The sequence below is a fragment of the Macaca mulatta genome, chromosome 11 (assembly GCF_049350105.2).
Source record: "Macaca mulatta isolate MMU2019108-1 chromosome 11, T2T-MMU8v2.0, whole genome shotgun sequence".
In the NCBI taxonomy this organism is placed as follows: Eukaryota; Metazoa; Chordata; class Mammalia; order Primates; family Cercopithecidae; genus Macaca; species Macaca mulatta.
The window spans coordinates 8,709,556-8,724,759 of NC_133416.1; the positions used below are offsets into that span (position 1 = coordinate 8,709,556).

The window sequence follows — 15,204 nt, forward strand, 5'->3', positions numbered from 1 at the left end:
ATCACGAGGTCAGGAGATCGAGACTATCCTGGCTAACATGGTGAAACCCCATCTCTATTTAAAATAAAAAAAAATTAGCCTGGGGTGCTGGCAGGCTCCTGTAGTCCCAGCTACTAGGGAGGCTGAGGCAGGAGAATGGCGTGAACCCGGGAGGCAGAGCTTGCAGTGAGCAGAGATCGCGCCACCTCACTCCAGCCTGGGCGACAGAGCGAGACTCCGTCTCAAAAAAAAAAAAAAAGAAAAAAAATTATGTCTAATTATCAATTCAGGGTACGTAAAGGGCCAGTCCTGGTGGCTCATGCCTATAATCCCAACACTATTTTATTTTATTATTTTATTTTTGAGATGGAGTCTTGCTCTGTCGCCCAGGCTGGAGTACAGTGGTGCAATCTAGTCTCACTGCAACCTCTGCCTTCTGGGTTCAAGCGATTCTCGTGCCTTAGCCTACACCACCAGGCCCGGCTAATTTTTTTTTTTTTTTTTTTTTTTTGAGACGGAGTCTCGCTCTGTCGCCCAGGCTGGAGTGCAGTGGCCGGATCTCAGCTCACAGCAAGCTCCGCCTCCCGGGTTCACGCCATTCTCCGGCCTCAGCCTCCCGAGTAACTGGGACTACAGGCGCCCGCCACCTCGCCTGGCTAGTTTTTTGTATTTTTTAGTAGAGACGGGGTTTCACCGTGTTAGCCAGGATGGTCTCGATCTCCTGACCTCGTGATCCACCCGTCTCGGCCTCCCAAAGTGCTGGGATTACAGGCTTGAGCCACCGCGCCCGGCCGCACTTTTGTATTTTTAGTTGAGACAGAGTTTCACTATGTTGGCCAGGTTGGTCTTGAATCCCTGACCTCAAGTGATCCACCCACCTTGGCCTCCCAAAGTGCTGGGATTATAGGCATGAGCCACCACGCCACCACGCCACCACGCCGTACTGTACACTTTTTTTGTTTGTTTTGTTTTTGTTTTTAGAGACAGAGTCTCACTCTGTCCCCTAGGCTGGAGTGCAGTGGTGTGATCTCGGCTCATTGCAACCTCCGCCTCCCACATTCAAGCGATTCTCCTACCTGGGCCTCCTGAGTAGCTGGGATTACAGGTATGCGCCACCACACCCAGCTAATGTTTGCATTTTTAGTAGAGACGGGGTTTCATCATGTTGGTCAGGCTGGTCTTGAACTCCTGACCTCGTGATCCACCCGCCTTGGTCTCCCAAAGTGCTAGGATTACAGGAGTGAGCCACCGCACCCGGCCATACTGTACACTTTGAAAGGAGTCACTATGTGCAGCTCGCACCTAAGAAGTGGGTAGTGGGGTGTGCCCACCCCCCTTGAGCATACATTGTTTGTAATTCTTCTGCAGTTCTAAAGGGAGTTGGAATTCTTGTCCAAAACTTTAAAAATAATTGACTGTTGGGGTTCATGCCTGTAATCCCAGCTATTCAGGAGTCTCTGAGGTGGGAGGATCGCATGAGCTCAAGAGTTCAAGGCTGCAGTGAGCTATGATGACACCACTGCACTCCAGCCTAGGTGACAGAGCGAGACTTTCTCAAACAAAAAACAGCCCAGAGAGTTGTCACTTTCTGTCCAATTATTAATTTGTCCTATCATTTATTTGTATCAGAGTGACCTCACGAGTATTTCTTTTTTTTTTTTTTTTTTTTTTTTTTTTGAGACGGAGTCTCGCTGTGTCGCCCAGGCTGGAGTGCAGTGGCCGGATCTCAGCTCACTGCAAGCTCTGCCTCCCGGGTTTTTACGCCATTCTCCTGCCTCAGCCTCCCAAGTAGCCGGGACTACAGGCGCCCGCCACCTCGCCCGGCTAGTTTTTTGTATTTTTTAGTAGAGACGGGGTTTCACCGTGTTAGCCAGGATGGTCTCGAACTCCTGACCTCGTGATCCGCCCGTCTCGGCCTCCCAAAGTGCTGGGATTACAGGCTTGAGCCACCGCGCCCGGCCTGAGTATTTCTTTTAAACTTTGGGTTATAATCTAATACTACTTATTGATTTTGTGGCTGAAGCTGTTCCAGGTGTTTTAGCTGGCTCCTGTGTGCCTAACAATAGGTGTGTTGTTTTTGGTTCTTTTTTCCTTTGAGACAGAGTCTTGCTCTGTCACCCAAGCTGGAGTGCAGTAGTATGAACGAAGCTCACTACTGCCTTGATTTCCTGGGCTAGAGCAATCCTTCTGCCTCAGCCTTCTGAGTAGCTGGGATTATGGGTGTGCGCCACCATGCCCAGCTGATTTTTGCATTATTAGTAGAGATGGGGTTTCACCATATTGGCCAGGCTGGTCTTGAACTCCTGACCTCGTGATCCGCCGGCCTCAGCCTCCCAAAGTGCTGGGATTACAGGCATGAGCCACCGCTCCTGGCCTTGTTGTTTTATCTAATTCAACAAGAGACAAGAGCCCTGGTGTTAGTTCACTCATCGGAGCCGTTTCAAAGTAATCCACCTGCACTGGCCTTCCAAGGTGCTGGGATTACAGGTGTGAGCCACCACGCCTGGTCTTACAATGCTCTTATCTTACATATTTTCTTCCCAGTCCTAGAATTAGCCATTTCTCCAAGGAGCTCTCGTTTTTTTTTTTTGTTTGTTTGTTTGTTTTTTTTATTGGAGAATGTTATTAGAAAGTAAGATGTTGCCGGGTGCAGCGGCTCACGCCTGTAATCCCAACATTTGGGAGGCCCAGACGGCGGATCACCGGAGGACAGGATTTCAAGGCCAGCCTGGCCAACATGGCGAAACCCCGTCTCTACTAAAAACACAAACATTAGCCGGCAGCACTTTGGGAGGCCGAGACGGGCGGATCACAAGATCAGGAGATCTAGACCATCCTGGCTAACCCGGTGAAACCCCGTCTCTACTAAAAAATACAAAAAACTAGCCGGGCGAGGTGGCGGGCGCCTGTAGTCCCAGCTACTCGGGAGGCTGAGGCAGGAGAATGGCGTGAACCCGGGAGGCGGAGCTTGCAGTGAGCTGAGATCCGGCCACTGCACTCCAGCCTGGGTGACAGAGCGAGACTCCGTCTCAAAAAAACACAAAAAAACAAAAAAACAAAACCCACAAACATTAGCCGGGCATGGTGACACGTGCCTGTAATCCCAGCTACTTGGGAGGCTGAGGCACAAGAATCGCTTGATGAGGGAGGACTGAGGTTGCTGTGAGCCGAGATCGTGCCACTGGACTCCAGCCTGGGCGACAGAGCGAGACTCTGTCTCAAAAAAGAAAAAAAGAAAAGGAAACAATGAAACACGAAGTTATTCTCAGGCAACACCCCACCATCATTACTTCCTGTACATTCTGTGGGGCCCTATAAATAGACAAAGAAAACAAGTCTTTCCTGAAATCCCATCCTTAAGCAAACCTGGGAATGCTAACAGTATTTACTACCGTCTTCTGAGAGGCCGAAGTGACCTTTAGTCAGGGTTCCAGCTATCTTCACTCAAACAGCGAATTCTGGAAATCTACCACCTATCTTCCTCTCTTTCCATCAGAGCCACCATTTCTTCCAGCAAGCTCTTTAGAGGGCTGTCATCGTCTTAAATCATCATTAAGTATTTTCCACTAAGCTATTAAATAATTGGCCCTGGGAGTATTAATTTCTCACTGTAGAATTCCAAAAACTAAGGATTCCTGGAGAGGAAGGTAACTGAGGGCCGTGGGAGGTGAGGAGGAGGCGTGGACGCCAGGAGCTGTTTTGCTCGCCTGTGGCGTCCCGCCGAGGTGAACTCCGGACCCTCCCGCCCCACCCCAGCGGGGCTGCTCGACTCCATCGTGCCCCTTGGGCTTCCACTGCAGGAATGCAAGGCGGGTAACCTTCAAAGCCAGGTGGAAACGTACGGTTTGAACCGCACGTATGCTAGGGTGGAGAGTGAGGGCCAATGCAAAGGGAGCCTAGGGTTGAGGTGGGGCTTCCGGGGCAAAGAGGCCCGGGGGGACGCCTGGGCCGCCAGGGTCAGAAACCATGGAAAGATTGCAAGCAAAATAGTTGCATGTCGGCAGAGCGCGGTGGCTCACGCCTGTAATCTCAGCACTTTGGGAGGCCGAGGTGGCCGGATCACCTGAGGTCGGGAGTTCCAGACCAGCCTGACCAACATGGAGAAATCCCCGTCTCTACTAAAAACACAAAATTAGCCCGGCGTGGTGGCGCATTCCTGTAATCCCAGCTACTAAGAAGGCTGAGGCAGGAGAATTGCTTGAACCCGGGAGACAGAGGTTGAAGTGAGCCGAGATGGAGCCATTGCACTCCAGCCTGGGCAACAAGAGCGAAACTCCGTCTCAAAAAACAAAAAACAAAAAACAAAAAAAAAAAAAAGAAAGAAAGAAAAAAATGGCAGGCCGGGCGCGGTGGCTCATGCCTATAATCCCGGCACTTTGGGAGGCCTAGACGGGCGGATCACCTGAGGTCGGGAGTTTGAGACCAGCCAGACCAACATGGAGAAACCCCATCTCTACTAAAAATACAAAATTAGCTGGGCGTGGTGGTGCATGCCTGTAATCCCAGCTACTGGTGAGGCTGAGGCAGGAGAATTGCTTGAACCTGGGAGGCAGAGGCTGCGGTGAGCCGAGATCGTGCCATTGCACTCCAGCTGGGCAACAAGAGCAAAACTGCGTCTCAAAAATAAAGAAAGAAAAAAGAAGAATAGCTGCATGTCTGATAGAGTTTTCCAAAATAGCAGCCCTTCTCTTCCCCTTACCAGGCTTTCGCTCTCTGGAATACGATACACACACCTACACGCGCACACACACGTATACATGTGTGTTTATTTATATGAATTTGTTTCAAAATGGGAGGGCAAAAAAATATATATTTTTGAGACAGGGTGTCTGTGGCCCAGGCTGGAGTGCAATGGTGCAATCATAGCTCACTGCAGCCTTCAACTCCTGGACTCAAGCCATCCTCAAGCCATCCTCCTGCCTCAGTGACCCCTATTGGGTACCCATATAGGGGGCCACAGGTCTGTGCCATCAGCCCCAGCTAATTTTTACATTTTTTTTGTGGAGACCTTGCCTCGCTTTGTTGTTCAGGCTGGCCTCAAACTCCTGGGCTCAAGAGATCCTCCGGCTCCCGCCTCCCAAAGTGCTGGAATTATAGGATTGAGCCACCAGGCCCGGCCCTGTTTCCTCTATACACATAACAGACTTTCTTAACTGAATTTATGAACTTTTTAAAGTTCTAACTTTATCATGTATTATTAAACACTTAAATAATTTTCATTACTCATCCAGACTCTTACAATGCAATATTCTTATGGATTTCCCTACATTCATTCTTGCTTCCCTTTCCCCTTCTCTTATGTGTTTTACATCTGATAACTGTTTTCTCCCCCATTTTTTTCTTTTTCTTACTCCCCTCTTTCCTTCTCTGCATTTTTTTTTTTTTTTTTTTTTTTATACAGAGTGTTGCTCTGTTGCCCAGGCTGAAGTGCAGTGGCCCATCTAGGCTCATTGCAACCTCCCCCTCCCTGGTTCAAGGGATTCTCCCACATCGACCTCCCAAGGAGCTGGGATTACAAGCATGTGCCACCACGCCCAGCGAATTTTATATTTTTAGTAGAGACGGGGTTTTTCCACATTGGCCAGGCTGGTTTCAAACTCCTGGCCTCGAGTGATCTGCCCCTCCATTGGCCTTCCAAAGTGCTAGGATTATGGGCATAAGCCACCATGCCTGGCCCCTTTACCCCCTTTTCCCCCGGCTTTTTTTAAATTCAAGAAGTTGTACGTGCATATACTATAAAGTAGCAAGTAGTTCTAAGTTTCATAAAACAGACACATGTCCCAACTGCCGTCCTATGCTGCATTCTTTGTTTTCTTTTTCCTGGAAGCACCCACTTTAAACTTTGGTTTGGATGGCTTTTGGGGGGTATTTGTGTATTTCTTTTCTTTCTGTTTTCGTTTTTGTTTTTGAGACAGAGTCTGTCACTGTGTCGCCCAGGCTGGAGTGCAGTGGCGTGATCTCAGCTCACTGCAACCTCTGCTTCCCAGGTTCAACCGATTCTTTCACCTCAGCCTCCCGAGTAGCTGGGCCTACAGGCATCTGCCACCACGCCTGGCTAATTTTTGTATTTCTAGCAGAGGTGGGGTTTCACCATGTTTGCCAGGCTGGTCTCAAACTCCTGGTCTCAAGTGATCTGCCCACCTTGGCCTCCCAAAGTGCTGGGATTACAGGCGTTTGAGCCACCGTGCCCAGCCCTTGTGTATTTCTATAGGGAAAGTTTTTTTGTTGTTTTGTTTTGTTTTTCAGATGGAGTTTTACTCTTGTCGCCCAGGCTGGAGTGCAACAGCATGATCTCAGCTTACTGCAACCTCTGCCTCCTGGGTTCAAGCAATTCTTCAGTCTCAACCTCCAGAGTAGCTAGGACTACAGGCGTGCACCACCACGCCTGGCTAATTTTTGTATTTTTAGTAGACATGGGGTTTCACCATGTTGGCCAGGCTGGTCTCGAACTCCCGACCTCAGGTGATCCACCACTTTGGCCTCCCAAAGTTCTGGGAGTCCAGGCATGAGCCACTGTTACTGGCCTATACAGCAAGTTTGTAATGATATGTCTTGATTTTTTCCATTTAGGCATTCTTTCTTGACTTCTAACTTGCAGATGTGGCTTTTTTCCTCTTCCTTATCATGTATTAACATATTTCAAATTTGGTTCCTCATCCTTCTAATTTGGTTCTTTTCTTTTTTATTTTTACTTTTTTTGAGACTGAGTCTTGCTCTGTCACCCAGGTTGGAGTGAAGTGGTGCAATCTCGGCTCACTGGAACCTCTACCTCCTACATTCAAGTGATTCTCCTGCCCCAGCCTCTTGGGTAGCTGCGATTACAGGTGGTTGCCATCATGCCCGGCTAATTGTTATATTTGTTTTGTTTTGAGATGGAGCCTTTTTTTTTTTCTTTTTGAGACAGAGTCTCGCACTCTCACCCAGGCTGGAGTTCCATGGCGCGATCTCGGCTCACTGCAAGCTCTGCCTCCGGGGTTCACGCCATTCTCCTGCCTCAGCCTCCCAAGTAGCTGGGACTACAGGCGCCCGCCACCACTCCCAGCTAATTTTTTGTATTTTTAGTAGAGATGGGGTTTCACTGTGTTAGTCAGGATGGTCTCGATTTCCTGACCTTGTGATCCGCCCGCCTCAGTCTCCCAAAGTCCTGGGATTACAGGCGTGAGCCACTGTGCGTGGCCTAATTTTTGTATTTTTAGTGGAGACTGTTTCACCATGTTGGCCAGGTTAGTCCTGAACTCCTGGCTTCAAGCGATCCACCTGCCTCAGCCTCCCAAAGTGCTGGGATTACAGGCGTGAGCCACTGTGCCCAGCCTAGGTTTTTAATAAATGAGAGTCTATTTCAGCCCTTTTTGTTGTCTCACCACCTAATCCTAAACCCCCTGCAATGGGATTTTTTTGTATTTATCTCTCCAGTGGAATTCTTGGGGACTGATATCAGAGAGACTCCCAGGGCATGAGGGAGATTAGCCAAGAGCTGAACAACAGAAGTAGAAAGTTCACAGTGCCATAAAGCAGGGCTGCTTAACTTGAGCACCCATCAGAATCACCTGGGGGTAGCTTCTGGGTCTTCTGGTTAAGTGCAGAATTGCCTGGGAGGCTTGTTAAAGCACTGACCACTGGGCCCCAGTCTTTGATTCAGTAGGGCTGGGTCGGGGCTCAGAATTTGTGTATCTAAGTTAACTAGGTGCTTGTTGTAGTCCGCACCTTTTTTTTTTTTTTTGTAAAGGCAGGGTCCTGCCCTGTCTCCCAGGCTGGAGTGCAGTGGCATGATCATAGGTCACTGCAATCACCTCCTGGGTGATTAAGCCATCCTGGAGACCACACTTTTGAGAATCACTTGCATAAAGTGTTGAGACACAGTCTATGTCTGTGGTTGCTCATTCTCTATGAAAATATTTCTTAAATCATAACTTCAATTTTTGCTTTTTACCAAACCCAAACAAGATTGCCTTTGAGTATTTTCTCGTGGTTTCCACCTAGAGAGAGAATGGGGGAGGGTGCGTATTTGAGTAAGAGGTAAAAAGATGAGCGGGGCAGCTGGGGACTTGTTCTTCCACCTCCTGTAGACAATCAGTGGTTAAATGTTGGTGTGCTTTGCTAGGAATACAAGCATTTTTTGGTGGGGAAGGAGTAGCAATTTGTAAGTTTAGTTAATTTCAGCTGCTCAGAAATGTTAAGTACTATTAGGTTTATAGTTTATGAAACAAATAAAAAATACATGTCCCTAAAATATCAAGCTATGAAAGTGTTCATAACAGATACTTGTTCATTTTTCCTCTCTTCTTCGTAGCAGCAAAGGTTTAAGATGATTTAGGCAAGGAAAACTTAAAGGAAACTTTCTTAGCTTAATTGGGAGTTTATGGGCAGTGGTGGTGGTGGGGTGGGGGCGGTAAAAACTGCCATTCTCCTCTCTACACTAGAACACTTAAGCCCAGTTCACAAAACAGAAGCCATCTTCAGGAGTAGAGTTTGGGAAAACAAAAAATAGCAAGAAAAAAAACAACTTATATGTAAGGCAACCTTAGGGAGACAGAACAACGAAAGAGAGGCGTTTTATAAATTTTCTAGCAGCTATGACATAGGACATATTATTTTAATGCAAAGCAGTGAAGAACTACCCTACTAGTCTAAACTACGCCCATTAACCTTTAATCATTTGGACCCCTTAATCCTCTAATCATTGGATCATTAACATTCAAATATCCTGGAAGATTGGCTTATCTGTATTTTAAGAGGAAGCCGGACCTACATTTTACGTCGGTTCTTTGACCATTCGTTGGAGCTCGGGTTTTCAGCCTCTTTCCGGGCTACCTTGTAGCAATTTAAGGGTCAGTCGTCAGTTTCTGCTTGGTTTCAAAGATCCAGGAGAAGCTTAGTGTTCAAGACGCAGATGGACCCATCACAGCAGTTTAGTCCAACCTCCATCCCAGAGTCTTCACAAATGCTGACCCAAGAAAATTCTCGGGACGATTCAGGTAAGTCAGATAATGCCCTTCTTGACTGTAAGACTATAGCGGGGTTGGGAAGTCAAAAGGCAGCCGTCTTTTTTTTTTTTTTTTTTTTTAATGTTGACTTCAGTCTTTGGAAGAGGAATGTATTTAAGTAAACCTCAAACCAGAGGGAGTCCAGCTTCCTCCAGTGAGAAAACACAGAGGTCAAAGACTTTATTTTAAAAGCGGTGATGGTGGTGGTGAGAATTGTATTATGTTATTCACTATGCTTAGGAGTACTTCAGATTTCTAAGACCAGTTTCTGGGGAGAAATAATTGGAATCACAAAACGCGGCTCATAGCGTGGTTGCATCAGCATCTACCCCCGCAGCAACACATGTCAGGAACGGTAAAAAGGAACAAATACAGAGACCAAATAAAAGATAGGAAAAAAAAAATGAAAGAATATGAGAAACTTAAACTTAAGTTGAACCTAAAATTTTTCTTTTTTTTTTTTTGAGACGGAGTCTCGCTCTGTCCCCAGGCTGGAGTGCAGTGGCGCGATCTCGGCTCACTGCAAGCTCCGCCTTCCGGGTTCACGCCATTCTCCTGCCTCAGCCTCCTGAGTAGCTGGGACTACAGGCGCCGCCACCACGCCCGGCTAATTTTTTGCATTTTTAGTAGAGACGGGGTTTCACTGTGTTAGCCAGATTGGCCTCGATCTCTTGACGTCGTGATCCGCCCGCCGCGGCCTCCCAAAGTGCTGGGATTACAGGCGTGAGCCGCCGCCCGCGGCCTATTTTTATTATTTATTTATTTATTTATTTTGACAGTGGGGCTCTCCATGTTGCCCAGGCTGCTATCGTACACCTGGGTTCAGGCCATCCTCTTGCGCAGCTGGGACTGCAGGCGTGCGCCACCGAGGCCGGGCTCTAAGCCAACATTTTTGAGACTGGCTTTCCAGCTAAATGTACCCTTCAGGAATGTTAATAAACAGACCAGCAGCTTTATCGGGGAAATGGAAGGCAGAGGCTGTAAACGTGCTCCGTAATGTAAATTAGTAGCAGGACCTACACCGGAGGGCTGCTTAACTAGAAACTGCTCCGGTAATTCTGGTCCCTGATAGGCCAGGTCTTCCGGTGGAGGAACTCCTTTTTTTTTTTTTTTTTTTGAGACGGAGTCTCGCTCTGTCACCCAGGCTGGGGTGCAGTGGCCGGATCTCGGCTCACTGTAAGCTCCGCCTCCCGGGTTCACGCCATTCTCCTGCCTCAGCCTCCCGAGTAGCTGGGACTACAGGCGCCCGCCGCCTCGCCCGGCTAGTTTTTTGTATTTTTTAGTAGAGACGGGGTTTCACCGTGTTAGCCAGGATGGTCTCGATCTCCTGACCTCGTGATCCGCCCGTCTCGGCCTTCCAAAGTGCTGGGATTACAGGCGTGAGCCACCGCGCCCGGCAGGAACTCCTTTCTTACAGCACGACTCAAGCGCGGGCCTGGCCACAGAAGCCTTCCACGTGGTTTGAAGTCTTATTTATGACCCTGACGGCGGGGCTGGGTGTCTAGGGTGGTGGCGGCAGAAACTCCCCGATGCCAGGAGGTCTGGGAACTGGGCCGCTGGCGCGCTGACGCCCTGTGCGCCTGATCTTGGCTGTGTCCCCTGCGTCCAGAAGAAAGAATGCTGGTCCATATATCCGAGTGGGAAAGAAAAATGAATTAACGTATCCCCAGTCTCTCCCTTTCCTTGCGTCTTAGTAACTGACAGTTCCACAAAGGATCCTCGTTTCTATGTGCACAGGTCCCTAGACTTTGAGAATCGATCTCAAACTTTGATATTGTTTAATACTTTCACATATAGAGGGCAAAAAACAAAACAAAACACATATACAGGGGGCAGTTAACGATAACCGTCTTATTATATGAGATATGCGTATGTATGGGATACGCATCGCAGTTCGGATGAGAAAGGAACAATGAGTGGTTGATTTCCCAAAATAATTGAGTTTGAGTGAGGAGATCTAATACCGTGAAGGAGCTGGGCAACTAAATTAGGGCTAACTGGATAGGGTAACAGCCGCCTCGACTGCCCAGTTTTGCTTAAGGATGAGGATTCTGGGAGAAAATAGTATATGGGTTTTTCTTGTCTGTTTCACAAGATTCCACAGAATGCACAATAGGTAATGCTTGTGAGATACTCAGTGGATCTCTTAAGTGTAAGTAAACAGTAAAAGGTAGCTCAGGGCAGGGTGTGGCACACGCTTGTAGTCCCAGCTACTCTGGACGCTGAGGTGGGAGGATCGCTTGAGCCTGGGAGTTGGAGGCTGCACTGAGCCATGATCGTGCCACTGCACTCCAGCCTGGGTGACAGAGTGAGACCCTGTTTCAAAAAATAACAGTCTAGAGACCAAGGGATTGCAGTCATCCCTCGGTTATACTCTGGGAATTGGTTCCAGGGCATCCCCAAAATCTGTGAGTAATCAAGTGCCACAGTGGGCCCTGAGAAACCTTCAGAAAAGTTAACAATGTGTGTGGGGATTTCGAATTTTGTGATTGGTTGGAAAAAATTCTCGTGTAAGTGGGACCCAGAGTTTAAACCTGTGTTGTTCAAGGGTCAACCGTGTTACCATGTGCCTCTGTACAAGTGATTTCTTCCTGCCTTGACTTCCCGCCTTTTTTTTTTTTTTTTTTTTTTGAGATGGCGTCTTGCTCTGTCGCCCAGGCTGGAGTGCAGTGGCCGGATCTCCGCTCACTGCAAGCTCCACCTCCCGGGTTTACGCCATTCTCCTGCCTCGGCCTCCCAAGTAGCAGGGACCACAGGCGCCCGCCACCTCGCCCGGCCAGTTTTTTGTATTTTTTAGTAGAGATGGGGTTTCACCGGGTTAGCCAAGATGGTCTCGATCTCCTGACTTCATGACCCGCCCGTCTCGGTCTCCCAGAGTGCTGGGATTACAGGCTTGAGCCACTAAGCCCGGCCACGTCTTCTTGCCTTTTTATTGAGAGGGAGTTTTGCTCTTGTTGCCGAGGCTGGAGTGCAATGGCGCACAATCGGGTCAACTGCAACCTCCACCTTCTGGGTTCAAGCGATTCTCCTGCCTCAGCCTCCCCAGTAGCTGGGATTACAGGCATGCACCACCACGCCTGGCTAATTTTGTATTTTTAGGAGAGATGAGGTTTCTCCATGTTGGTCAGGCTGGTCTCAGGTGATCTGCCCGCTTCGGCCTCCCAAAGTGCTGGGATTACAGGTGTGAGCCACCGCACCAGGCTAACTTTCTTTTTGAGAAAAGACTAGAGGTTGTGCATTGTTTACTGTAACCTTCCACTCTGAGAAATTTCCCACACAGCTGTCTGTTCCTCTGCTTAAGGGCAGACCTAGTTGAAGTGTGAATGTTGAAGATCCCCTTAATATAATGGTTTTTAACCTTCTCTTTCAGGGGCCTCTGAGATCTGTTCCGAGATGTTGATAAAGAACCTTAGTAACTTGACTATCAATGCCAGTAACGAATCCCCTTCCCCTCTGTCAGAAGATTCACTCCATCGAGTGATAGATGGAATTGCTGCAAGAGCACCAGTCCTCAGGGAAATCAGAGATGACTTGATTTACAGGAGGAGAGGAGTAAGAACATTGCTGTCTGTGCAGAGAGAAAGAATGGCAAGATTCAGATACATGTTACTCGGCAGAGTTCGTACGGTATGTTGATATGATGTGGGTGGGGGCTGCCCGATTCCAGGAACTGACACTCATAAATTAAGACTTAATTAGCCGGGCGCGGTGGCGGGCGCCTGTAGTCCTAGCTACTCAGGAGGCTGAGGCAGGAGAATGGCGAGATCGCGCCACTGCACTCCAGCCTGGGCAACAGCGTGAGACTCCGTCTCAAAAAAAAAAAAAAAAAAAAAAGACCTAATTAAGACTCCCTAGCTCTAGGCCCAGTGCAGTGGCTGAGGCCTGTGATCCCAGCACTTTGGGAGGCTGAGGCAGGTGGGTCACCTGAGGGCAGGAGCTCAGACCAGCCTGGCCAACATGGTGAAACCCTGTCTCTACTAAAAATATAAAAAGTTAGCCGGGCCTGCTGGTGGGCACCTGTAATCTCAGCTACTCGGGAGGCTGAGACAGGAGAATCACTTGAACCCTGGAGGGCAGAGGTTGCAGTGAGCCGAGATTGTGCCATTGTCCTCCAGCCTGGGCAACAAGAGCGAAACTCGGTCTCAAAAAAAAAGACTCCCCAGTTCACGGCTGTAATCCAGGCACCTTGGAAGGCTGAGATGGGAGTATCACTTGAGCTCAGGAGTTCCAGACCAGCCTAGGCAATATAAAAAATTAATAAAATCAACCATCTCTACAAAAAATTAATTAGCTGGGTGTAGTGATACATGCCTGTAAGTCCCAGCTGCTGTGGGGCGGGTGGCTGAGGGCTGACACAGCTGGATCACTTGAGTCTGGGAGGTTGAGGCTGCAGTGAGCCATGATTACTCCACTGCAATCCAGCCTGGGCAACAGAGAAAGACCCTGTCTCAATAACAAATTCCCTAGTTTCTCTCCCTTATATTGATGTGTAATATTAGTAATCTTTTTCTTGATAGAGGTTTCAATAAACATATTTTTTTCTTCCCATGTAGCATCAAAGAATACTAACAAACACTGGGCTTAAGGGAGTTAGGGTAAGTATAATTTTTTTTCTTTTTCTTTTTGGCTATATATGTGGATGGGTATCTATCTGGTTTGTTTCCTTTTGTCGGAATAGGGAATTGGCTTGGACTTTCTGAATCCCCAGGAGCCCTGGATAAGTCAATTCATGTTTGTAGTTTTAAAAAATATATTCTTTAAATATATTCTTTATTTTTCAGAGCAGTTTTATGTTCATAGCAAAATTGAGCAAAGTGTAGAGTTCCGATATATGCCCTTCCCCCACACATGCCGCCTCTACTGTCAACGTCGCACACCAGAACTGCACACTTGGCAGCCGATGAATTTACCCTGACAGGATTATCATCCAGAGTTCATAGTTTACACTAGGGGTCACTCTTGGCGTTAGGTTTATACTTTCACGTGCTGTCACAGATATCTTCGCGGTAGCACGGTATAGTGAGAGGACAAATGCTTCAGCAGCGTGTCTAGCAGCAGAATGAGTTACATACATTTAAGGCATTCAGAGAACGGAGACCAGAATGTTTTATTGACCATCTGCACTTGTTACCATTACAAAATGACCCGCAAGCTGCCATTCTGTGATACCCATATTTCCACCCTCCCTCTTTTTTGTCTCCTAAAATGTTTTGCTTTTGGCTTCTATGCCCTTTTTGTGTGAGTTCCCCATTCCAACGCTTACCCAAATAAACAACATTCTAGTTGAGGGTTTATTACATTTCTCTGAGGTACAATATTCTGATTAATCCATTTCATCATTTTTTAAGGAATCAAGACCATTCAAATGTCCCTGCAGTTTCTGCGTGTCCAATGGATGGGATCCTTCTGAGAATGCTAGAATAGGGAATTACGACACCAAGCCACTTCAGCCATAAAACTTACTCTTGCACCTTTTTCTTCTCGCTGGTAATTTTATGTAGCAGGTTGTGAAAGCTACTCTATGCTAGTATAGACTATATACCAACAATATTAATGAGTTCTAGGATGTATTTTTCTTCTTGTATCTTTTTCTTCCTACTATGATACTAGTAATTTGTAAGGGATCTGTGTCATTTGAATGTATTTGAATAACTTTAGCTCTACTGTTTGATTTGACCCAAAGATGACATAAGTATTCCCATGTGTCTTAGAAGCCCAAAGTCAGTGAGATGAAACCCAACATCAAGAAATTGAAGCAAAGTTACTTGTGGATAAAGAAAGCATTAGGTAGTTTGGCTATAGCATAATAACTAGATTTTCTGGCTTTCAAAAATTTGGATTGCAATCACAGCACACTTTGTTATTTTTACAGTTTTCAGTACAAAAAGGTGTTTATATAGAAACAATAAAGTTGACATTTGAGTACCTTTTAAAAATTGTTCTTGATTTTCTTATTCTTGCTAACAATTAGACGATCAATAGTTTTATCATTACATTCCTAGAATGTAAATATCTGGCATTCTAATATTTTGTGATATCTTCCCACTGGGAAGAAACATCATTGTACATATGGGTGAGATTGGAAACATAGGCACAGATATTTGCAAATATCAGCTTCCCATTAGAGATGGGAAAATCGGAAGGAGATAGAACAGAAGTGGAGCTTCCTATGTTGTTGATAGGAAATATGCAGGGGTCCTCACACCAAGCAAGCAATTATTTTTTGTTTGTTTTGTTTTCT

At 47.1% G+C, this 15,204-nt stretch overlaps 1 protein-coding gene across 1 annotated transcript; it reads left to right on the forward strand.

Annotated features, from left to right (window-relative positions):
- The first annotated feature begins 8,397 nt into the window (after positions 1 to 8,397).
- Positions 8,398 to 14,899, forward strand: DPPA3 (developmental pluripotency associated 3). The gene is made up of 4 exons (XM_001112679.4): positions 8,398 to 8,954; positions 12,334 to 12,590; positions 13,517 to 13,558; positions 14,312 to 14,899. The coding sequence occupies exons 1-4, from the start codon at positions 8,870 to 8,872 to the stop codon at positions 14,417 to 14,419; spliced, it is 492 nt and encodes a 163-aa protein (XP_001112679.1). The 5' UTR covers positions 8,398 to 8,869; the 3' UTR covers positions 14,420 to 14,899.
- Positions 14,900 to 15,204: the final 305 nt, after the last annotated feature.